The following is a 24,255-nucleotide window of genomic DNA, read 5'->3' as shown; positions in this document are numbered from 1 at the left end:
CCCAGTGAGTGTCCATGATCCTTTCTATTGGTCTACCACCACATCAGCACCAACTCTTCCTATAACTTTCATTTCCTGCTATGCCTGGAGCCGCCACCTGTGTTCTGGTTCTGCTTCAGCACTGTGTAGCAATTTCCTCCAAGGTAAAACCATTCACACTTCAAGAAAGCTCTTTAAGATGCAGGATGATCTAAAACAGCAGTTCCCAATCTGTCAGTCACGACCCTTTTGACAAATCCTTATCTCCAAAAACATTTACATTATGATCCATAACAATAAAACATGACAGTTATGAAGTTATAAAATAATTTTATAATTGGGGGTCACTGCAACACAAAGAACTATATTAAAGGGTCAGAACATTAGGAAGGTTGAGAACCTTTGTTCTAAAGGGAGGGGAAACATTCCATCCTACAAGGAAGCTCATTAAAACTTCAGGAAGTCCATGAAGCTGAACAGCTATATCCAGCCCTTCCCTTCCCAAATTTATAAATAAGGACTATTGAGAGTCACTCACAGAGAAGTTGTTCTGCCAAGAATAGGATAGCTTCAAGACAGCAAAGCTGCCTGGAATAGAGGCTCTCTGAACTGAGCAGCTATCTGGAAGTCACTCAGTGAGCCCCAGGAGTCTTGCAGCTTTTGTGATCTGGGACTGACGCTGGGGTGGGATTTTGCTGATTCAGCTGTCTTCAAATAATTTCCATTCCTATAAGTAACCCCTCACTCATACTTCTGTAACCACTCCTAATTGACCCATTAGTTCAGAAAGCTTGATTTTTGGTAATAACTGTACTTCTGTTTGTTGTCAATTTAGGCTTCACATCACTACAGAAACTTGGGGACATTCCTTAAATTTCCCAGTCTACACAAGCCTTACCTTTAAAGAACAACTGTTGAGCAGATAATTTGTGAATTATTTCACAAATATTTATAATAGCAGAATATTTGTGAACAAATAATTTGAGAAGCTTTCCATGCAACCTCTAAAGTATAGGATTAACATAAATCATATTCTCATAAAACTGCAAATGTGTGAGCATGATGGTTATTTCTTGCCAACTTGATTGGATATGAAATCAACCAAGAGACACTTCTTGACAACTGCCCAGACAAGAAAGCTTAAAGAGAAAACCATCACTTTTGGTCTGCTGCCTCGTCTCCCTGCTTATGAGTGCTTCTACTAGGTTGTTGCCACTGCAGCTGCCACTCTTCACTGCCATCAGAGCCCAGCTTCTCCAGCCTTCCAACATGGACAGAAGACCATCATCTCCCCAGGAATCCTCTGAGTGTTTGACACCTTTGACTTCTGAGACATCCAGCCTCATGGTCTGAGCAGTGTTTTCAGCCATTCTAAGATGCAAAACAGCATTTCTGGACTTAAGCCACTCTACTATCTATCCTTTGAAATGTATGTCTATTCTGTTGATTTCTTCCCCAAGAGAACCTTTGCTGATATTGTGCATGTATTAGTCACTACTCTGCTGCTGTAACAGAACACCTGAAAGAATCAACTAAGAGTGGACAGACTCACTGTGGCTCTGAGCTTCAATCCATGATCTGACAAAGTAGAAGCCGTATGGTAGTGGTTAGGGACAGCTCCGTGGGTCATGGTAGGTAATAAACAAAGAGAGAAAGAGGTGCGGTTATTCAGCTCCTACTTTCTGGTTTCCAGCAGTTGCCAATGATGGTGTTAGGTTGGGAATTCATCAATGAAATAAATTTATTAATGAATTCAAAGCTCTCACTATCCTTCACCTCTCATGCTCCATCTCTGAACACTGCATTTGAGGATAAGGCATTGACAGGTTCCTCTAGGGAACATTTCACATCCTAACCATAACAGTGAATGTGCGTGTTTTAAGTTTAACCACTTATTGATTTCAGCACATTTCAGCCAATGAATTCCTACTGCTGTGATGGTTTCTTCTTGTATTTAGGTCACTGAAGTAAAACTGCTGTAAGGAAAGAGAGTCATCTTGTAACCTTGGCCTTGACAAAGTCAAGGAAATTGGAAGATAAAAAGGTCTTAAGAAGGATTTATGTTACTTATTAATGTCCTGTTAGACATTGAAAGAAGATACACCTTTTTTTTTCCTTCTGGAGAATGTTTTCCTTGATGTTAAAGTTACTGTGCACATTTCCTCTTCTACCCCAAATCTTTGCTTAATAGCTTTCCTTAATTACTGGGTTATGTGGATATTTACATTTTGTGTTGTTAGTGTCTACTACTTTGTACTTTGGTATAACTTTGATTTATAACAATCTTATGATTAGGAGACAAGGTAAATGCTAAAGGGCGGTTCTCAATGCTGTCTGTGAGCACTTGGAACTTTTCCCTTTCCTCTTGTTGGCTCTCTCCCATTTTATGTCTCCACCACCCTATTTTGTACCCTGCCACCACCACCCCATTCTTGCAATGTAAATATTTTCTTCTCTGCATTCCTCATTTACCTCCCTCCTGGGTTTGGTGTCTTGTCAAGGCAACCCAGCTTTACTGTTCCCTATATTTCTTTTAAAAATGTTTTTTATTATTATTTTGTTGTATTTTTATAAATGCTTTCACCTGTGTGTATATACAACACCATTTGTATGTAGTGCCTACATACGCCAGAAGAGAACATGAGACCTCCTGGAACTGGAGTTACAGGTGGTTGTGAGTCATCATGTGGGTGCTGAGAACCAACCCCAGGTCCTCTGGAAGAACTTTTGGAGAGACTCGTCTGTCAAACCTTTGCCTCCCCCAACTCTATTTCCTTTTGTTGTCATGTGATTACTCTACAGATCATGTAATGGAGTGAATGAAACACAATCAATCTAAAGTTCTCTGTTTTCCTTTATTCAGGGGTTCCTGCTCAGCTCCAATTATAGATTTACAGATTCTCCTGTATCTCCTCTTTCGATGCCATAGGATGTACCTTATTACCTGATCACACTTCATGATTTTTAAGATGAGATCTTGTGTACGTCTTACCTGGAAATGACAGTTTCTCATTCTTATGAGAAAGCAGACATGCTACCTCCTCTTTTCCCCGAGACATATCAATTGCTCTTAATTTCACACCCAGGTTCTATACTAACTCTGTAGATTATGTATAATTTGGGAGCTAGAACATCAGACACTGAAATCATAGCTTAGAAGCTTATCTCACATTGATGTTGATGAGTCCTGGATCCTTGTGAAACCTAAAAAGCCTTTAATATGGAGCAAGGAAAAAGCTAGAAAGAGGAAGATGACTTTTCTAAGTGTAGAGTGAAAGGAGGTTTACATTTGGATGTGTGAATTTCAGCCAACTTAGTTCTGTTTATAGGGAGCTTTTTAAAACATTTCCTGTCCTGAGCTTTATGCAAATCAACCATGTTTCACTTTCTCTCAGCATTTTCATGATTATTCAATGTGAATAAAACAGAATTAATTACCTAACAACACCATTTTAGAATGCCATAAAGGTCTATTGTTCTGGAATGGGTATTGAGGAACTATCCCCCTCTTCCTCCTCATCTTCCATCTTAGTGATTATCATCCTCATCACCATCTTCACCTTTACTCTGCAGCTCCAGCATCACCAGCATCACTATCATCATTGTCATCAGCATCCTCCCTGTCAATGGGGCATTTTATTATTTTCAGATGCTTCCCTATCTATTACATCATTTTCATCTCCATGGAAACCTTGAGTAGTACTCAGGTGAGGATTAAATATACTTCTGTTACAGATATAAAAATTAAAGATAAGTCAGATTGATAGTTCTTTTTGTAGAATTCACAGATATATGCAGGGATAAAAGCCAGCTACCTGTTCTGACAGCACTGAGCCAGTGGAGAAGTTTTCCTTGGGAAATAATAGGGTAGCATAATGGGAGAGGTCAAGGAAGTCATCTGCAGAGGTTAGTTGAGGAAACTCCTTAAGCTTGAATGGAACCCCATAAACAGACATACCTCCACCAACATAATGATGTCCATTCACAAGTTAAAGCTACGTGAATCTGCTAAGTAATTTCCTTACGAGTGTGTGTGTGTGTGTGTGTGTGTGTGTGTGTGTGTGTGTGTGTGCTGAGCTATGAGCTGGTAAACTTAAGCTGCAGTATCAAGGCTATTGTATCTTTTAGGTGTGCAAATGTACTTTCAAACTGAGATGAACATGGTAGCAATTATAGTACAGTATTTGGAAGGATGAGTTCTTTTCTCATTTAGCACCACATGCAGTAACCACTATCATTCATTCCAGGAAAGGGAGGGGAGCAGAACATTAAATATAATTTATGCTTTGCTAATTGAAATCAAATACCAAGTTCAATCTCCCTGGGAGCTGCCATGATCATATTTAAATCAGGCAGAAGTATTATATCCCGACTGTGTGTTGTCAAGTTGGTTTGGCTTTTCTGGATAGGTAATGATCTATTCATCAAGTCTCCACACTAAGAGAGCAGGCTCTATCACTCACTTTGAGTGGGAGTGTCAAAGGAATATTAGCCACTGAAAAAAATCAAACTATAAACATGTCAAATTTGCATTTATTTTCAGGATTAGGACTCTTCAAATACATTGCCAAACGACAGGGGGTGGTGGTAGTGGTAGTAGGTGGTTGTTTGGTTGGTTTGGTTGTTTTTGTTTTTTTTTTTTTTTTTGGTTTTTTTTTTTTTTTTTTTTTTTTTTGCTTTGCTTTGTTTTGTTTTCTTTTGTTTTAAATCTTTTGTTCTGGAGGCTTAGGGCTCTGTTCTTTCTTTACACAGAATAACATACAAATGATTTAAGAGGGAGGGGTTTCCAGACTTTTATTTCACAAGGAAAATTCTATATTTACCTCCTGTTAACCATTTTAAAACGAGTTTGTCATCTTTACATGGAATCTTTATGTAAGGACACACCCTTAGCAGCTATCATTTGCAAGCAGCGTTTCCAGTGTGAGTTATGTGAGCTTATGGGGACAGGCGACAGAGAAGAAGACTGAGAGCTTCATCAGCACATGCCCGTCCAGAATGGGACTGGAGTGCAGGTTGGAAATGGCCATTCTTAGCTTGTCAGAGCAGATTTTCAGAGGTTTTCTAGAACCAGATACATTGTTCTTTGACAGAATTGTAATATCTTCATAACCTAGCTGCCATTGAACTTCAAAACAGAACATACGTCTGCAAGAATGCTATAATTCTTCCTTGCAGAGTTCAAAAACCCTGACACCACTTCTGTTGAAAGTAAATCTCATAAAACCATGAGTGGGTTGAGCTTAAGGAAGACAGCAGAAAGAAACATTAAGACTTTACTCTAGTTCTAAAACCCAGTTGCCTTAAAACACTTCTGAAATGGTCAGTACCACCATAGACTTAGTCTAGGGCTCAGAAAGCCATGTCTGTCTGTCAGTCTTCCTTCCCTCCTTCCTTCCTTCCTTCTTTCCTGCTTTCCCTTGCTTCCTCCCTCCCTCTCTCCCTCCTTCCATCCCTCCTTTCTTTCCCTCCCCCACCCTCCTTCTTTCTCAGTTCTCTGTCCCCTTCTTTCTTACTCATTTTTCCTTCTTGTTTTCTCTCCCTTCCCCTCTTCTCTTCTACCTCCTATTTATGTATTGACTTATTTTTAGCCAGTGTCTCAATGGGTGATATAGACTGGCTTCAAAGCCAGGAGGGTGCCTCAGCCTCCCTGTCTACTGTGATTACAGGTGTCTTCCACTATGATTGGCTTGCACATATGTCTTGAACAAAATCCACAGGATATTCAGCTAGGGCTGACATCCGTTCAATCTTTGTTCTGCTCACAGTGCAATTCCCCACATCAGCTTCATGTAGTTAACCCTTCTACCCAGGTATGTACCCCCTTCCTTTAAAAATGTGAGCACTTGTATTTTGATCTGTATCTTTGTTTGCTTTGGCATATTTGTTGCCTTCAGCATCACTTTTCTTATCTGAAAAAAAATTTTTTTTGTGCAGCTGTTTCTGAATGTGGTTTATCAGTCCATGGTTCACAGGGTGATGAAAATCTCGTACCTTTTCCCCAGCCATAGTGTTTGTGCTCCTGAAAGAAACATCCTGCCATGTACACAGAATCCTCTAAAGAGTCAGAGAACTAGACTATCTATTCCCTGCCATCCAGGGTAGGGGTATGGGTGGGTTAGAAATGACCAATACAAATACACCATCAGAAACCATCAATCAGGTTGCATTAAGCTTTATAACAACACAGTTTCCATTTAGTGGGAGAAATGACAGTTTAATAACAGCTGAACAGATTCAACTCTCCCCACTCATACACATTTCCAATTTTACTACAGTTCCTGGCTTTGGAGATCTGTGAACAAGTGCTTTATGTCAAACGCTGTGTTTTAATTGAACCACACTAATGGGAAGGGACACTTTATTTGGCAGCCCTTGAAAAGGATGTCTGCAGACAGTCCTTGCCCTCCCCCACCCACTTCACACTGCAAAGCAGCAGCATTCTTGCCAATGGCCCAATGAATGCCATCTCTGAATAGAGAAAAATGAACCATGAGGTGACCCTGAGGGGGCAGCAGAGAGACAAACAGCAAAACAGTAGGTACTCCCTTCCTCTTTGCATCTGGAAGGGTGACTCCAAACAACTAATAAGCAAGCTCTGTCTTTGCCTCTAGGGCAGAGCCTATCCCTTAGAGCATGCCCCAGGACCACAATCCTTAGGGACAAGGGTCTTTAGGTAAGGGGCCACCCACCAAGAGGCTGGGGTTTGCCTGATACCCACAGTTACAAGCATTCATCTTTGCCAACCTTAGGGCTCAAAACACAGATGCTATCTCCCTGTTCTGGGAGCATTCATGTAGGACAGATCCCAATATGAGGATGTGTGCTGGGGTTCTCTGAAATTTAGAATGCTCATGAAGAGAGGCACCATCTCGGATGGCTCTCAGATAGAAGGCTCTAGGGGTGTAGGCTATTTTTTGTTTTGTTTTATTTTTGGTGAAAAACATACGTGCATGCCTTTGCCTTCATATTGTGGGGAGGGAGGAAATCAAAGGGTTGTGGGATGAGGCCTTTGATGGGAAGGTTAGACAGGCCTTGGAGGGAGGATATTGCTCCCTAGGAGTCTTGGAGTTTTCAGTCACAAATAACATTCTGGAGAGATGCCTGCGCAGAAGTTTATATACCAGGGATTAAATACAAGGCTAGAATCCAGACTCCCAAGACCATATAGTAAGAGCTCCTGCAAAGTACACCTTCCTTCCTTCCTTCCTTCCTTCCTTCCTTCCTTCCTTCCTTCCTTCCTTCCTTCCTGACAGTCAACGTAGCATCTGTTTGTGACATAGGAAGATGTTTATCCGGTTTAACTATTAACTAGTAGAAGATACTATTTATGGTGGATTTTAGTAGCCATCTGGTCAACCAGATACTATTGGTTCCTCCACAGGGATGCCATGAGATCTATACCTCTGCCTATGCCCATGATATTGGATGTAACCTGAATGGATCAGGTTGGCACTCTACTTGGTACTCCAGCATGGCTGAAGCTTCTGAACCGGGGGGATTTGGGACTCTGCTAAAGAGTATCCTTTCTGTTCATTAGCCTTCCTTCCACACCAGCAGCCTCACTTATCACCCTCTTCCTGTTCCCACTGGAAATCTTGACCAGTCATTTGGTAAAACATCATGTTGAAGGGTTTGTAGAATTTCCGAAGTCTATGGATGACATCTGGGTCAATTCGAGGATGAGTCCGACCTTTGCTCTTGCCCAAACATCTTGGGGCACTGGTGTCTTCTGGCTTCTTCAGGCAGGGAAATCCCTTGGTTTTGTTGAAGTAAAAGTGCTTCTCAGTCACAACACGCTTGAGGCCTAGGAAATCCTGGACCTTGGCCATCTCCCCTGCGGGGTCCACTATGAGTCGCTCACCACTGACAAACAGGATCTGAGAAAGGGGAAAGTACTGCAGCCAGTTCTCCAGGTGCAGAGCATAGATCCCAATTCGAATGGCGCTCCAAGAGGCGTCAATCAGCCCCAGGGTCCGGTTTTTGAAGGCCAACACCTCAAAGGTGGGGATCTCTGGCTTTTTTGACAGTGTCTGGGTGTAGTCAGAAATGGCCCTGGTCACTGGGTTTCGTACCACCACAATGAGTTTGATGTCCTTGGCCATAGAGTGGATACGCTTGGGAGCCTCATTCGTCACAAAATAACTTGGGGTCTTCTCCATGGTTATCTGCCCATCCAATGTCTTAGGCATCACATTTCTAGAAGAATGGAGAAAGAGGAAATACAGTGGTTATTTCTATACCCAAGATACTTTAGTCTCTTTGCACAAGTTATATGCAACACATAGCCTAGGTAGGAGCTACCAAAAAGAACAGATGAGCACTGGGTAGTTCTCTGTCTTTATGTCCCAAATGTAGGCTTGACTATGTAATTATCAGAAAAGGCAGCATAAGACTTATGGATTATTCCTTGGGAATCTTGTATCCCTGGGTTTAAACTGCCTTTCTACCTCTTACCAGTCGTATTTAACCCAGATATGCCCTTAATTTCCTTACATATTAGTTTTATAATCTCTGAAATGGAGGTAATGATAGCGACGACTTCACACTGTAGTATGAGGATTAAGAGAGCTAATGTTTAAAAAGCATTTAGCATGGAATCTCATGTGGGCATGAGCTCAGTAAATTAAGGGTTTTATTATTGTTGTAGTAGCTTTCAGGAAATGTTTGAGCTCAATAAGACCTCAAAGATTATCTAGTCCAGGGTTGGCAAATTCTCCTTGCCTCCTGTTTGTATGTGAGTCACAGCTAAGAGAAATTTATAACCTTTAAATGGTTATGGGAAAAAACCCAAATGATAGTAATAGCAGCATTGTATGATACATGAAAATTATGCAGAATTTATATTTCAATGCTTGTAAATAAACCTTCATTGGGACACAGCCATACTTACTCATTTACATATTGTTTATGTGCTGCTTTTATACAATAAACAGTGAAATTGGTTGGTGTAAATATGTGACCACAGAACCTAAAATACGCATTATTTTACTTTTTAAGGAGGTTTTCTGAACCCTGAGTTAGTCTAAAAGCAGTGTTGTATAAATGAAACAAACAAACCCAAAGCCCAAGGATAAAAAATGAACAAAGATATAAGGTAAGCTTTGTGTCCTCAGAAAACTTAAGCATATCCACATGATTTGACATCTTTAGTCACCTTAAGTTCATTTGAAAACAAAATGACATATAGAATGCAAGGATAGACCTGGTTCAGCATTCACAATTTTCTTCTTTCTTTGCTTCCAAGTTTGCCTAGCAAACCTCTCATAGAGCCTATTCTAGCTGGGATCTTGAATACCCCGCATCCCTCAGCCATAGGTTAAAGGCTTTGTCTCCAGCCTGGGTAGGATGGTGGAGTCTTTAAGGATATAGCCTAGTGAGAGGTAGTTAGGTCTTTGGAATCATGCCTTGAAAGGGCATATTAAGGTGCTGTAAAGTTGGCTCAGTGGTTAAAAGTACTTGCTGTTCTTGCAGAGGAATGTGTTTGGTTCCTAGAATGTGTTTGCATGGTGGCTCACAACTATCTGAAACTTCAATTCTAGAAGATCCAACAGACTCTTCTAAATTCTGTGGGCATCAGGAGTGCACAAACATACATGGAAGCAAAAGCACACACACACACACACACACACACACACATACATATATATCTTTATCTTTATATATATGTGTATCTTTAAAAAAATTATTAAAAGGCATGTTAAGACCCCAGCATCTCCTCTATCTTTTTTCTCACTTTTATGGCCTGGCCATGCAGTGAACATGCTTCCCATACCATATACTATGCCCATAATGAACTGGGTTGCCACAGACCCAAAAACAATGAGGCAAAGCAACCATAGATTGGAATCTCTGAAACCACAAGCCACAATAAACCTTTCTTCTTACGAAGTTGATTATAGTAGGTGTCTATTATAGTAATGAAAATTTGCAGACTAACACAGATCCCACACTATGGTTCTTGTCTACCAGTCTCTTTAACAAAAATATTTTTCATCACCACCTCTATATTCACAATTTCCTTTAGGGAGGAACTTTGATGCCACTACCTCCAGCCCAAAGCAGAGGGTCAATCAGCAACTAAAATTAAGGCTCACAATATTATTATCCAGTCAGTTTGCTATAGGCATATGGAGACCAGTGCTAATTGAGGACAAACATGTTCAATTTCAATACCTGATGGTACAATGGGCCATCTGCCACCAGGTGCTCCATTCACTTCTGTGTCTTAACCAAAGTGGTACATTCAGGATTACACAAGACCTCTTTGTTATGATGACATGCTTTTAAATGTCTCAGCTAATAAAACTTAATTCAGACGAAGATCCCTTAGCCTCTCCTACCATAATTAAATGTATTTACTATCACTTGCGTGGAGAAAGAATGACTTCTTTTATCTCTAATTCACATGCTCTGTCAATAATTAATTGCTGCTGGGTTTTGAGCTTCCACAGCAAGCTCCTTTATTAATCAAGAGGAATTTGCCTGGTAGAAAAATTTGCTAGAACCAGACCTTGTTAGAGTACACTGGTTGGAAAGGATGTAGTTTTTAGGTAAAAGCCACAGGCATGGCCATAAGTAAGCATGTTTGTTTGAGGATGACACAGTCTCCATGGTATTGACAGTGTCTGTGTGTGTGTGTGTGTGTGTGTGTGTGTGTGTGTGTGCTTGTGCTCGTGTATGTGTGTGTGTGCTTGTGCTCATGTATGTGTGTGTGTGTATGTGTGTGTGTTTATGTATGTGTCAGTGATCTCATTTGGAAGGACGAGAGTAAGAAACAGCCTTTGAAAGTAGACCTGCATAATCCAATAACCCGAAAGTTCTGATGATCTTGTTGTCTCAGTGAAGTCCCTTACCCCATTCTCAACCTCAATTTTTCACATAAAAGATGGAGCTAATAAAATTCCATGCTCAAAGGACTGAGATGAAGACTAAATGTGATAATGCAGGTGGGTCGCTCAAGAGAGCACCTCATGAATGCCAGAATCTATTTTCACTTAAGCTGGCTGTCCGGGATCATTTTCAGAACAATTCTTATGGAAGGGCAGAGGGGAAAACTTCTATCTGACTGAATGGAAAAGCTGAACGGGAGGTCTGATCTAGAATAAGGCCCATTCTTGATCTAGAGGCTAATGGCCAACCAGGAACATATCATATTACAAAACATTAAATAAACGTTGATGAAAGATAACATCCTGAAAAGTGTTTTGCATGGCCTCCCCCAGGTTTTGGCCCCTGGGTTGCACTTTTCCATGCCTGTCTTGTTGCATTTTTCCACAGTACAGAAGCAGCTGTGCAACTCCTCCTCTCCATTTCATTCCAGAATGGAAATTTTTTTTCATTCACTCTGTAGACCTCAGGGATAACTTTACATTAAGTCTCATTCAATTCATCTCCTCTGGCTAATTGATAGTCTCTCAAGGCCAGTGTGGATCTTAAATCTGTTATCCAAAGCATCTGAGATGAAGTGGCTCTCAACCTACATGCCAGTGGATACAGTAGGCTGAGGACATGTCCAGCTCAGCGTTTGATGTAAACGGAGTAAAAGGCAAAGATCATTGAGGAAAGCAGAGGGCATAACAGGAGTCTCAGTGGCTCTGATCATCTTGCTGCAGGTTAATGGGACAAGCATGCAATTCAAGGGCATTCCCACAGCTGGGCAGTGAGAAAATTTCCAGTGGCTTCTCCCAATTCTATGAAATAACGGTTCTCCCTCTTGTAAAACTCAGCCTTTCATTCATTCACTCACTCATTCATCTGTTTGTGTCATGAATGAGCACTTACTAGTAGTATAACGGTCCATTGATAAGACAAAGTGGAAGCATGCAGCTTGGCTGTGACCTCTGACAAAAGGAGTATTACAATGCCATGTAATTGTCTGTTTTTATTAACAGAGCAGGTATTGTTACTTTTCCAGTTCCACACAGAAGGAAAAAGCACAGAACTCAAGGTTTCACTCTCCAGGAAACTGTTGAATGGTTTGTTCAAAGGGTAAGTGATGTAGAAGTTAATTAGGTGACTGTCAAGATCTTCATCTCTTCTCTGAACTTGAGGCCAGTCCTGGGTAAGTTTTATGGTAATAAGTTTTGTTGCTCTTTCTCCTCCCCAGATCTCTTATCTGGACCTCTGATCCAGCAACTTTTTCTACACTGTCCTGGTCTCCTCTCCCTGTAGGAAGCAGGGCTTGGGGGTTTTCTCTGTCACTAAAGTGTTTATCACAAACAATGGGACCTAAGTTTAACCCCAGGGCCCAATTTTTAATACCCTGGATGTGGTGGTACATGCTTACATTTTTACATTTTAGAGGCAAAGACAAGTGGAACCAGGAGGCTTGCTAGTCAGCCAGCTTAGCCTACTTGGAAAGTTCAAGGCTAATGGGAGACTCCATCTCAAAAAACAAGGGAGGTAGCATCTGAGGAAAAACAGCCGAGGTTGACCTCTGTCCCCAAATACACAGGTGCATATTTGCATATACATAACACACTTGCATTCATACACACAGAGGGAGGTGGGGGAGGGGAGAGAGACTGAGACTAAGGCTATTGGAGGCATTTCTTCTATTGGATATGACAAATTTCCACCTGGGCTTAGAGTCTTATCCTTCCCACCTTCTTGAAGCTTTTCACCCCTCAATTTCTCTTCTCTTCTACTTTTTAATTAAGTTCTTCTCAGCTGGGTCTGACATTTCAATACGCCCATGTTCTCACATCGTGGTGTGTGTGAGGAACGGGAGAAAGGCCAGGAATGCTGGAGGGAGTTAGAAAATGTAAGAGAGTTAGAAAATAAGGTCAGGAAAGATGGGTGGGGACCAAATCCTAGAGGGCCTAACAGATCTGAGGAAGGCATAAGGATTCTTTTGTATATGACAGGAATCCACTGAAGAGAGCCAAATAGGAGACTAGAGTGTGATTTACACTTAATTGTCTTTTCTGGCTGACTGGTGAGACCAGAGAAAACTGCGTGTGTTTCAAAGGCAGCACACTCAGATGCTATGTCAAGGCTATGAATAGAAGTGGCAGTAGTCCATATGAATAAACACCCATCATACTTTTGGATGGGTAGACTGAGGTAAAAGAGAGGTGTCTGGGAACACTGGCAGCAGCATGATGGACTGATGATCTAGTTATGAGGAAACCACTGTAAAACATGAAACTGTGGAGTGGAAGACAGCAACTCTGACTTTGAATTTGGAATGTGGCATATCTGTTATGTACTCAGGTGGATCCAACAACATGGGAGTCTGAAATCCAGAGTCTGCAAACATGGTAGTCTGAAACCCAGACAAAGACCTAGGTTGGAGACGAGCACTCATTTTCTATGTGCGTATTCCTGCTGCTGGGAAGTAAGAGCTCAATGTGTCTATAAGTCTATGTTTTGCTAGTCACCAGCAGATACTCAGACCTGCTCCTTGTCTATGTATTGAATTCTCAAGCTGGAAACTATTTAAATGTTTGTTATATCAAAAAGTTAATGTTCTCAAAGATTTTTACTAACTCCTATTCTATTTCATTGTGTATTTTAGTTTGGGTACAGAGCTTGAGATTGAAGTCAGAGAATTCAGGACCTTTCTCATGCTAGATAACTGCTCTACCTCATCTCAGCACCTCACTAACTCCTTTTAGCCCCCCAGAATCTTTGCATTGCTGAGATTACAAAAAAAATAAATAAATAAACCTCAAGTAGAGTGGGGTGAAGTAAAGCTGAGCAGGAAAGGGCTGTCTTAGCACACACCATTTACTAAACCTGTAGTTTGTTCTCTTGCATTGTAAGATCAAATATACAACCAAAAAAAAATCACAACAGAATTGGTTCCCATGTCCTTCATAGCTAGTGTCAGTTCTCCATGATACTGAACAATGCTTTCCTCAACAGTGTTCTTAGTGCTTAATACGGTAAATGTGACCATGTAATGCTCTATGGCTATTTGTAGTCATTGGGTTATTATGGGAGCGATACACAAAAGAATACATGGTCCCCAGGGAGTTGGGAAAACTGGATGAAACAGGATCACATGCTCCTTAGACTTGATTTTATATGTATGGGGTCAGTAAGCCTGCATCAAACTATCCCTGTCTGAAAGACCATGTACTTCACTGTGGACCATATGGTGAGAAAGCACTGCCTCTGGGCTTTGAAGAGCTTGTTAACAATACCCAGGATGCTCAGAGTAGCAGTGATATCAGCATCAACATAGAGTCCTGAAGTGAGACTCACTCTACCCAAGCTGTCAGCTTCTCTCACAGCACAAACAATTATGAGATGCCCTCCAACTCTCACCCCCACTCCCTTCACTTTGCTAAGCACAGTCCTACTGAATTCCAGTCATCAGAGTCCAGTGACAATTGCCATAGCATCTTAAGTCTGTTATTACACAGGGCTTGCTCACTCCGTAGTATGTTTCATGTGTGAGGGGAGAATGACTTCACTAAGCACAGTCAAACACAGGACTCTCATGCATAGTCAAGAACACAAAATTTAGAGGTCTGCTTGCCCAGTTTTCACTGGGTTATTAGTTGTGTGATCTTGCATACATTATTTAACACTAGTACAGTTATACCAACTTCCAAGTTTTCAAATATGATACTGCCAAAGTGGCTCACATTCAGTAGAAACCATGCCTTGACTTAGGATTTATTACTAGGGTAGCATTTGTGATATGACTCCACCTCCAACTTGGTTCATACAGGGTCACACTATGTTGCTTCAGCCTCCAAGTAACTATGATTGCAAATATACATGCTGTCCCACCTATACTACTTTCTCTTGATGTTGAACCATGGTTTCTGTTCAATCACATGCTCCTGAAGATGAACAGCCAACACTCCACAGCATATCTGAGCATCAGTGGTGTTCAATGGGTCCCAAACCCATTTTCAGGGGCTGGAAATAGGTCTCAGTTGGTAGGGCTTTTGCCTAGCTTGTAGCTTGGTGTCCAGTAAAGACACAAATGGTATGGTTGTCTTGTCCTAGCACTTGTCAAAAGGATCAAAAGGTCAAGGTTAATTATATCTACTCAACAAGTTTGAGGCCAGCTCTGAGGGCAGGTGAGACTATCTAAAAAAATAATACACTGTCAACTTCCAATACATTAAACTTATGATGAATTCATTGAGTGTGTCCCCACTGTAAGTCCAGAAGCACCTGCAATGTCTCGTTTCCATTATCTGAAGAGCAATCATTACATGAATAATTGCCTTTTCACAGGGATTTATTAAATGAGTTAATATCTAGTGAGTGATCCACATGGATTCTCTCTATACATTTGATGTTGATTTTTAAAAATCTCTTTTGAAGTTTGTACCCTTATAATCTCTTTAAAGATCAGAAAACTGAAGCCTGGCAAGACTGATTTGTTTGTTCACAGTCAAAAGAGGCAGAAGGCACATTCAACTTTACATTTTTGCCTAACACCATAGCTTACTCTTTTGGTTACTTCTTGACAAGTGCCACATTGCAGAGGCTCAGCAAAGTGACATGACTGCCCCAAAGTCACTGTGTTAGTAAGTGTCAAAGCAGAACTTTAAAATCAGACATTTTAAAATTATTACATGACCAGTGAAAGTGGCTTACTACTGCGAAGCACAGAACCCACGCCAGAATCCCTAGAAATTCTTGTCAGATCAAGCTACATCATTCAATTTGTAATATCTCTCTCCAGGGCCTCCTCAACTGAAGCGAATGGACACCATCATGAACACTGAGGGAGAAAGCAGTCAACCATATGAGATATAAAGCGCCCATTCTCCCTGGCAGGGTCAGCGCAGAGCTTGCCTTTAGTTTCCCTGAATTGCAGGTGTGTGGGCACCTTACACTTTCCCAAATGCATTATCTAGTGGAATAAATGGTGCATAAATTAGCAATATTTTCTGGGCCTTCCCAATGAACTATAACCCACAGAAATGGTAGTTAAAACAAGGGCAGAGGGTGGGTCCAGCTCCTGTTCAGTTAGGGAAGAAACGCAGTTAACATCCAGTGCAGCAACTGTGTCACATTACCCTGGTTTAACCTTACAGGCCCCTGTGACTCACTGAGCCTTTTATAAAGATGGAGAAAGTCGTGTTTCAGAGAGAAAAATTAATCTTGCCCAATGATTCATGGGCCAGACATTGCCTTTCCCAAATATGTTGGGTCTTCACACCCAAGTTTATGAAAAAGGAAGTGTGATCCATTTGAAAACTGCATTCATATACAGATGACAGGAAATCTGCATGCTTGGGGACCAAACTGCTCTAAGCTAGAAGCAAAAGAAGGTTCTGGGCTACAGGTCTGAGTTAACAGTCAACTAACTTACTGGTTGAATTTAGGACACAAATGTTTCTTCCTTAGACCTCCACTTCTTGTATGTAAAAAGGACTGTTTCAAGGTCACTTCTTAGCAATTCAATGAAGTATCTGTTGTTGATTATTATATACAAGGGGTTAAGCACATGTTGGGTTAAAAAACAGGTGTGGTCCCTGACATTCAAGAGAATAATTTACTCAAGAAGAGGCTGGGATGGACCGTTTCTGTGGTGGTTCCATTGAGAAGACTCTGTTGCTGCATCTCCCCTACCTTGCCTTATACCTTCACAGGGAGAATGAAGAGGACAGAAAGCTGTGAGATGAGCAAAAAATGGTGAAGATTATGATAAATGGAGTGTGAAGGAGGACATGGAAGGTGAGACACAAGAATATAAAAGGAAGGATCACAAAATAATAAGGAAAACACCTTGGGTCTAAATGTCATACAATCACAATAGAGAAGAAAACAATAACCTCAGGTCTCAACCATGTTTCTGTTCTGAAGTTTGTGCCAAATTAACAGAGATCTTTCAGGACTGGGAGAGTTATGATTCTTATTGAGGTGGTTTGTTTTTGTCTCCAAAGAGCTACCTGAATGTGGTAGTTTGATTAAGAATGGCCCCCATAGGCCCATATATTTGCATGCTTGGTTTCTAGTTTATTAGGAAAGATTAGAAGGTGTAGTGTAACTTTATTTTTAAAATCTATTTTTAATGATGATTTTAAAATGTTTTAACCTCTTTTTAGCCCACCACCCACGGAGGGTAGTGGAAAAGAAAGGATACAGCGGTGGGGGTAGACCACTGCTGGTCTTTAGAGCAACTTCCATCTGTGTTGTCTAAAAGTTGACAGTTTAGTTTATAGGTTAGCAGCTACAGCTCAATCTACTTGCAAATACTTTACAGATATATCAGCAGTCCAGTTTTGTAGAGTTGAGAGAGCAAACACAAATCAACAGTGGTGGCTCTACCTGAAAGAGACAGCCAGGCCTCAACCTCTGCACAAGTCAGCAGGAGGGATCAGCAGGAACACCAGGAGAAGTTCTTGGCTGTACCTCTCTCAGCAAAGCAAAGATCAGCAAAGATGTGAGACCAACAAGCATTAGACACCTAGCACTATCAACAAGCCAAGCTCAACCTCTGTCCCTGTCCATAGAGTCCCTCTTATACTCCCTCCAAACATCACATGTCCTCTACAGGTCTTGCCTCAGCATGTGAGTCTGTCTCAGTTGATATTACTCTGCCAATCACCCCAAGACCACAAAGGCAACAAAAGAAAAGACAAACAAACAAACAAACAAAAAACCCACAACAAGTAATAACATACTACCAAAAGTTTTTTGGTACGTATCTCTCTATAGAGTCCTGACAAATAGAGCTCAATTACACAGTGTAAGACAGACCAATACACATACCTTGTTAGCAAAAAATCCTTCTCCACATGTCCTTTCATGTGCTTGCTTTAACAAAACATCCTTTCCCCTATGTCTGCTTCAACCAAACTTTTTTTTTAAGTTGGCCTTAGCCTTTCACCTGTGTCCACTTCAGCTAAACCTTCTGTCATGTGTTTGCCCCAGCAAAACATCATCCAACTAACTTTCCAAAGAACCTTTAAGTTTCTACTTCAGTGTGGCCTTCTTGGAGGAAGAATATCCCTTGGCAGTGGGCTGTGAGGCCACACCAGGCTCTCATTCTCTCTCTGCCTCTATCGTGTCAATACAATGTAAGCTCTCAACTACTGCTCCAGCTTCATCTTCACACCTGCCTGCCACAATGCTTCCCACCATGATTATCATGGACTAACCCACTGAAACTATAATCCAGCCCCCAATTAAATGCTTTTCTCGTGTGTGTGTGTGTGTGTGTGTGTGTGTAAAATTTGGAATGAGGTGGGGATTCATGCCTAGTCCTGTGTCACCACCATCACTTGCACACATCCACATCACCAGGAAGGGCAGACTGTCTGTATTTCTAAGAATCAGATAACGTTTATCTCCAGGGAAGGTAAGCATTGCAGTGCTTCATGATCTATAAAGATGAGGTACCCCAGGCACTGCCACTATGTCAGCAGCCTGTGGGTCAGAAGCTGAGTCTACCCTGGATTTCAAAATCAATACTGTCTACAATGTCCAGTAGCACCCTGGCCACTGTCTTTCAGGTCACAGGCCCCTACAGACATGTGTTCATAAGTATTGCCAAATTTTTCTTGGAAGTTCCAGTCACTCTTGAGACCCACTGGTCTAACCAAAATTCCTAGATCTGAATCTGGTCTGTGCCTTTCATTAGAGGTAAGATCTTGCACAAGCTGCTTTGCTTATTTCTGTCTAGATTTTCTCAGCTATAAACTGGAATAGTGATAATATGTACCTCATGCAATAGTCTTAAAATGGTGAATGTTCCTTTGGATTCAACTGTGTTCATCTACCTGAGGCTGGGAAGCTTATAAAGAACAGGAGTTTGTTTGGGCTCCTAGTTCTGCAGGTAGAACTCTGAGGGCTTGTATCTGGTGGTGGTTTTATGGCTGCACAAAGCATCTATCTGCTATGTCTTGACTCTGAAATGTCCCCTACATGTTCATGTTTTGAAGGTTTGTTCCCAAGATGGTGTCACAATTTTGATCGCCTGGGTAGGCTTTGGGAGGCAAGGCACAGTTGGTAGCAGTAGATCCTTAGGAATGGGCCTTGGAAAGTTAGAGCCTAGCCCTAGTTTCTAATTCCACGCTTAGCTTCCTGATCCAAGTGAAGTGAGGAGCTTCCAGTACATGCTGCCACCACCATGAAAACTCAACCATCCCTTCTCTGCCATGATGAGCTGAAAATTTCAGAAATTTCAAACCAAAAATAAAGCTGTCCTCCCTTAGTTTGTATTTTATTTTTATTTTTAAAAGAAACACAGTATATATCAATAGAGGAATCACATATGTACATATGGCCTCTAGTTGCTCTCTCCTTGATAAAGCTACCAGAATTCAAACACAGGAGCTTTACCTGGGTAGCCTTTTCTAATCCCAACCAATACCCAAAGGCCAACTTCTGAACATCACGGACAGATTCAGTTTTAACCCTCTTAATATCTCAATTAAATTTCAAACCATGAACCCTGGAGGCACAGACTCAAACTGTGTTCCAACCAGAGCAGCTGCTCTACTGGCAGACCTGCATAAAACCTGTGTAAGTATCTGTTACTGTTCTGAGTGCTGTCAACCCACTAAGACAATGTGTAGCGTTGTAGAAGCTCCATCCTGGAATGGTAACTATCTGGACTACTAAATGCCATGCTCTAGATAGAGGACTAGTAGCTGTGTGGTGCCACTTCAGAGTCTTTAATAAAGTGTGGCTTAGGAGAGGTGGATCCAACAATAGAGCTAGATCTTATATGACAACACGAAAGCTAGATCCCTCTTCTGTGGCTCTGCACAATGACCAGTTAAGGGCTTCTGTTTAAACTAGAGCCATAGGTTTCAATGAAAATATAGTTTGAATTAACATATAATTGCCTCTCTTGAAACCTAAGAGCCAAGGCATAATTTATCCATTTTACATAAAGTAGTATAGTTCATTATCACTAGACTCCAAGTATTTAGTACACAATAATCTGTACAGTGTTCACAGACTGGATATGCATATATGGGTTATGCTAAGGATATGGGTCAGAACTATCAAGAGTCAGGGAAATTCAAGATACTTTTGAGTGCTTGAACTTAGACTATAGTCACATCTTTGCTAGTGAAGGGAGAAGACTATGGAAAGCTGGAGGTGTTAGGCTTCTTGATGTTGGGATTGGACATACAGAGCTGGTTGCCTTTCTGGATGTAACATGGTGTTAGATAGTTTTATCATGTCAACTTGACACAAGCAAGACTCACTTAATAAGTGGGAGCCCCAATTGAGAAAACAATAAGTTATCTCATATGAACACACACATTTACACACAGACAACTTTTTAAAGATATAGATTCACCCTCATCAGCAAACATGTGATGTGTGACATATACCCCAGGGCAGTACCAGAAATCCTTCTTTGCTATGCTTGAATCCTAAGCATCTAAAACTCCTCACAACTGGGCAGAACTTAGGCACCACCCAGGGCCCACGCTTCATGCTGCACAAATGGGAAGTATTGCTTGTGTTTTCCTGCCCACTAATCTTTCTGTGTGATGCTTATCTTTAGCATCAACAGACAGTTATGTGACAGGCAGGAACCTCTTAGTTCCATTCTATTTAAACAGTACATATGGACAGAAGGAGTTAGGGATTCCACAGTCCTTTAAAATGTGTTTGTGTATGAGTCATCTCTGAATCTGTATCTTTAAAAAGTTATCTGTATGTGCATGTGTGGGTTCTTATGAGATAGTTTATTGATTAATTTTGTACTCACTGTTTGCTGTTTGTGGGGTTGCACATTCCTTGCAATATTTTCTAAATTTACAGGTAGAAAAACATGGCTTTAAAATCAAAATGCCTACAGCCTCAGTGTCCTTCTGACAGTAACCTGTTCTCTAGTCCAGTGGTTCTCAATCTTCCCCATGCTCTAACCCTTTAACACAGTTTCTCATGTGACCCCTAATGATAAAATTATTTTATTGCCACTTCATAACCATAAATTTTTCTACTGTTATGAATAGTAATGTAAATATCTGATATGTAGGATATCTGATATGCAACTCCTGTGAAAGGCTCATTTGATCCCCAGAGGGATCATGACCCACAGGTTGAGAACCATTGTGGTCTAGCCCTTTGTCCTTTGTGCATGGACCTTCCTATCCAGATATACAAACAAAAGCTGTCCCATTATTTTGAATAAATTAGAGTGTGAAGCACATATCACCTGCCCCTGACTGGGGGTCCCATCTGGAATGTAATTGTCTAATATTTTGTTTATGTACATTCAAAGAGTGCTTCTCTGCAGAACCCTCCACATTGACTTCTATCTGCTATCTTATTTCCTTTCCTCAGGCATAGCATCTCAAAGGGCAAGTGCAACAATTAAGCACTGATTACAGAGGTGCCAGCTTGTCTGCCCTGGCCCTTTGTGCTCACAGTTAACAGACAGTGAGTGGCAGGATGGCCTCCAGGTCTCTCCATCTCACCTCTTGCTTTCCTCTCAGCTGTACATCAGGCTGTCACTGCCTCAGGGATGCTGCCAGCCCTCCTTGCTTCTCATCCGCATCCTGATTATGTTCCAAGCCCCACAGGCTCTTCCTAAGTATACCCACCACCCTGACGAATGTCTAAGCCCTGCATCCTCAAGCTGTGTGGGTCCCCAACAAACCTCAACCTGGGAGGGGAGGAAGATGTGGTTATTTGTGATGGCAACTGCCAATATGCCAGGTTTTCATTCAAGTCTTGCCTTTTGGTCTACATTTTGCTTTATTACTCCTGCCTAATGATTTCTCTTGTTTGTCAACTTAATTAGATGAGAAGATGCCTAGGGAATCAGTGAAGCAGACTTCTGGATGTTTCTATAAGAATGTTTCTAGAGACGATTAACTGAGATGGATGACACGCTCTCAATGCAATTAGCATCATCCCATAGGCAGAAGGTATTAAAATGGCAGAATGCATCAGACATGAGAAGCTCTCCTTTGAGTTGTTGGCCAGGGCTTTCTAACAGGCTCCCAAAACATACAGCCTATTACTGTTGCCCTTGGTTACCCTCTAGACATAGAAGGTAAGTCTCTATTGGTGAAGATACCATATACTTCAGAAACAAGGCCCAAAGGCCCCTGAACTCCACTGATCTGAAGAGCCCTCCATGAAGACTAGCTTTTATGGTATCAGAAGCGACTATGCAAGTTTCCAAAGGTGGGAGAAAATCAACAACCCCACCCAGCTATCACACCCATGAACCACATCAATAATATCATTAACCTTATAGGTGCAGTAGTGGTGCTAATATTGTGGTGGTAACAACTTCTCTCTAATTGGACTTAAGACCCACTCACAATAAGAGGAATACCATGGCCAGTTCTGGAAACCTAGCTAACTACTCAAGGCTAGTGAAGTCATGATTATTGGGGAAGAATCTATAATCACTATTTTATTAAACTAGCATAATCCCTAATTACAACCTTAAAACATTTGTTTTTATACCCACAGATAAGTGTAGTCTTCATTCCTCATCAAGGAAATTTCTCTTCGTAATAGATGGAGACAAATAACTAGTCAAAATGTAGCGTTGTGGAGTGCAGTCCCAATGGATATATCTGCAAAACATCCCATACCTAGTGCTCAGGGAATATTTCAGAAAAGGGGCAGAAAGAACGTAAGAGCCAGAGGATCAGGAAGTTTGTTCTGGGATTTTATCTTTTAGTAGTATTAGAAGCTACACTAGTAAATTCTCACCAACATGACTGCCTAAACATGAACTGAATAAGGAAAAATAAACAGGCAAAAGAAGAAAGTTCACAAGGCCTCAACCCAACATGAAGAACCACAGGCAACTGAGTACAACTGGGAATGGGATAGGTGGCCTTCCCTGGGAATAGCATACCAACTGGTTGTCCAGGGCCTGAAACATACATACAAGCCACACTATATATACTCAACAAGTTATATTTAGGAATGCGTATGTGCAAATACTTATATGCATACAATAATAACTGATAAAAATAGGTCACACATTTGAAGGAGGGCTGGGAGGGGTACATGAGAGAGGGAGGGAGAAAATGGAAGGGAGCAAGGGAAGGGAGAAATGCTGTATTTAAATTACAATCTCAAAAATAAAAAAGAGAAAGAGGAAGCCTGCTCACCCAGGCATTCTTAAGCCCTGCTTCGTGAGCACCATGACCTGAGCACTGTGCTCCCCCATGCTCTTCCTGCCACTCCACAGGACACCCTCTGAAACATGCACTGAAATAGATTGATTTCTCTTTCTTTTTGTTTTTGTTTGTTGAAGCAGGCTCTCACATATTCCTCTGGTTGGTCTCAAAGCTTGGAATTTCCTGTTTCAGCTTCCTAAGTGCTGAGATTACAGATATGAGCCAGTGTTCGTAACTAATCTTTCTGCTTTTTAAGTGTCAGGCGTTTGACAGTGACAAGGTTCTGACTACTTCAACCCACTTTTGTGGCCCCATATGCTCCTTAAGTTGATCTATATTGTGTCATTTTTTTTTTTAATTTGTGGGTTGAAGCAGGATAATCTGGCAGGATAATCTGACAGATGTCTGCAATATATACAATCCAATCAGGGAGGCTGGTTCTTCCACTGGCACGCTCTTTGTAGTAGTCTCTTCCCAGCGTCATCTTCTCTACTGGGATGAAATCCCCTTGCTGCTTCTACTGCCTAGGACTCTGGCTCTGCCACTGCTGTGTGAAGGACTATGGAAAACGTACTTACCCACCTCAAACTCCAGTTTTCTCATCAAATAAGATGAGGCTGGACAGAAAGAGCAATCAAATGTTTTATATGATTATGATGCACTTCTCAGTATACCTCCAAGGAATTCAGTGCTCACCACAAGTGCAGATCGCATCTCCATGGGAATCCTATTTCTTCATGGTGTGCTCTCAGAGAATGGCATGCTAAGACTCATGCTAATGGTGAGGTCATTTGATTTCTGCCTCCCTGCATCTTTAAAATAAATCTTGTTTTTTTGGTAAATAAGTTGTCTGTGTTTCTTCCGTGTGGCCAAGGGTATTTGGTCAGTGAGACAGTTATTATTCATTGAAAGCACTTGATGTTTTATCTATGAAAGTGTTGCTGGGGTCAGTCGTGCTTGGCTATGGAAGCTTGTAAAATAAGTCAGGCAAAATGGAGGCACCTGTCTATATGAGTGACATGTGTAAATGCCGCTGTGAAGCATGGACATATTTTGCCAGTAACTGTGCACTAGTTCTGGGGTTTGGCTACAACTGAGGCATAGGATGAATGCAACCTACAAGTTCCCTCTGGCTCCCAGCAGCCAGGACAGTAGGGACAAGTCTCCTACAAAATGCTTCTGCGAGAGTCTTCTCTGCTGTCCTTGAACTGTTTCCTTCAGAAGTTGCATCCCCAAA

General features: G+C 41.3%; 1 protein-coding gene across 1 annotated transcript in view; it reads right to left on the bottom strand.

Moving 5' to 3' along the window:
* Positions 1–6,139: 6,139 nt before the first annotated feature.
* Hs3st4 (heparan sulfate-glucosamine 3-sulfotransferase 4) overlaps positions 6,140–24,255 on the bottom strand; it is a 382,005-nt gene continuing 363,889 nt past the window's right edge. The window contains exon 2 of the mRNA XM_034494156.3: positions 6,140–8,178. Within this exon, the coding sequence (XP_034350047.1) occupies positions 7,542–8,178 (637 nt within the window). The 3' untranslated portion in view covers positions 6,140–7,541. The remainder of the gene's footprint in view (positions 8,179–24,255) is intronic.

This window comes from Arvicanthis niloticus, chromosome 1 (genome assembly GCF_011762505.2).
Source record: "Arvicanthis niloticus isolate mArvNil1 chromosome 1, mArvNil1.pat.X, whole genome shotgun sequence".
Taxonomy (NCBI): domain Eukaryota; kingdom Metazoa; phylum Chordata; class Mammalia; order Rodentia; family Muridae; genus Arvicanthis; species Arvicanthis niloticus.
The sequence above is the reverse complement of the archived record's forward strand: the minus strand, read 5'-3'. Positions and strand labels throughout refer to the sequence as shown.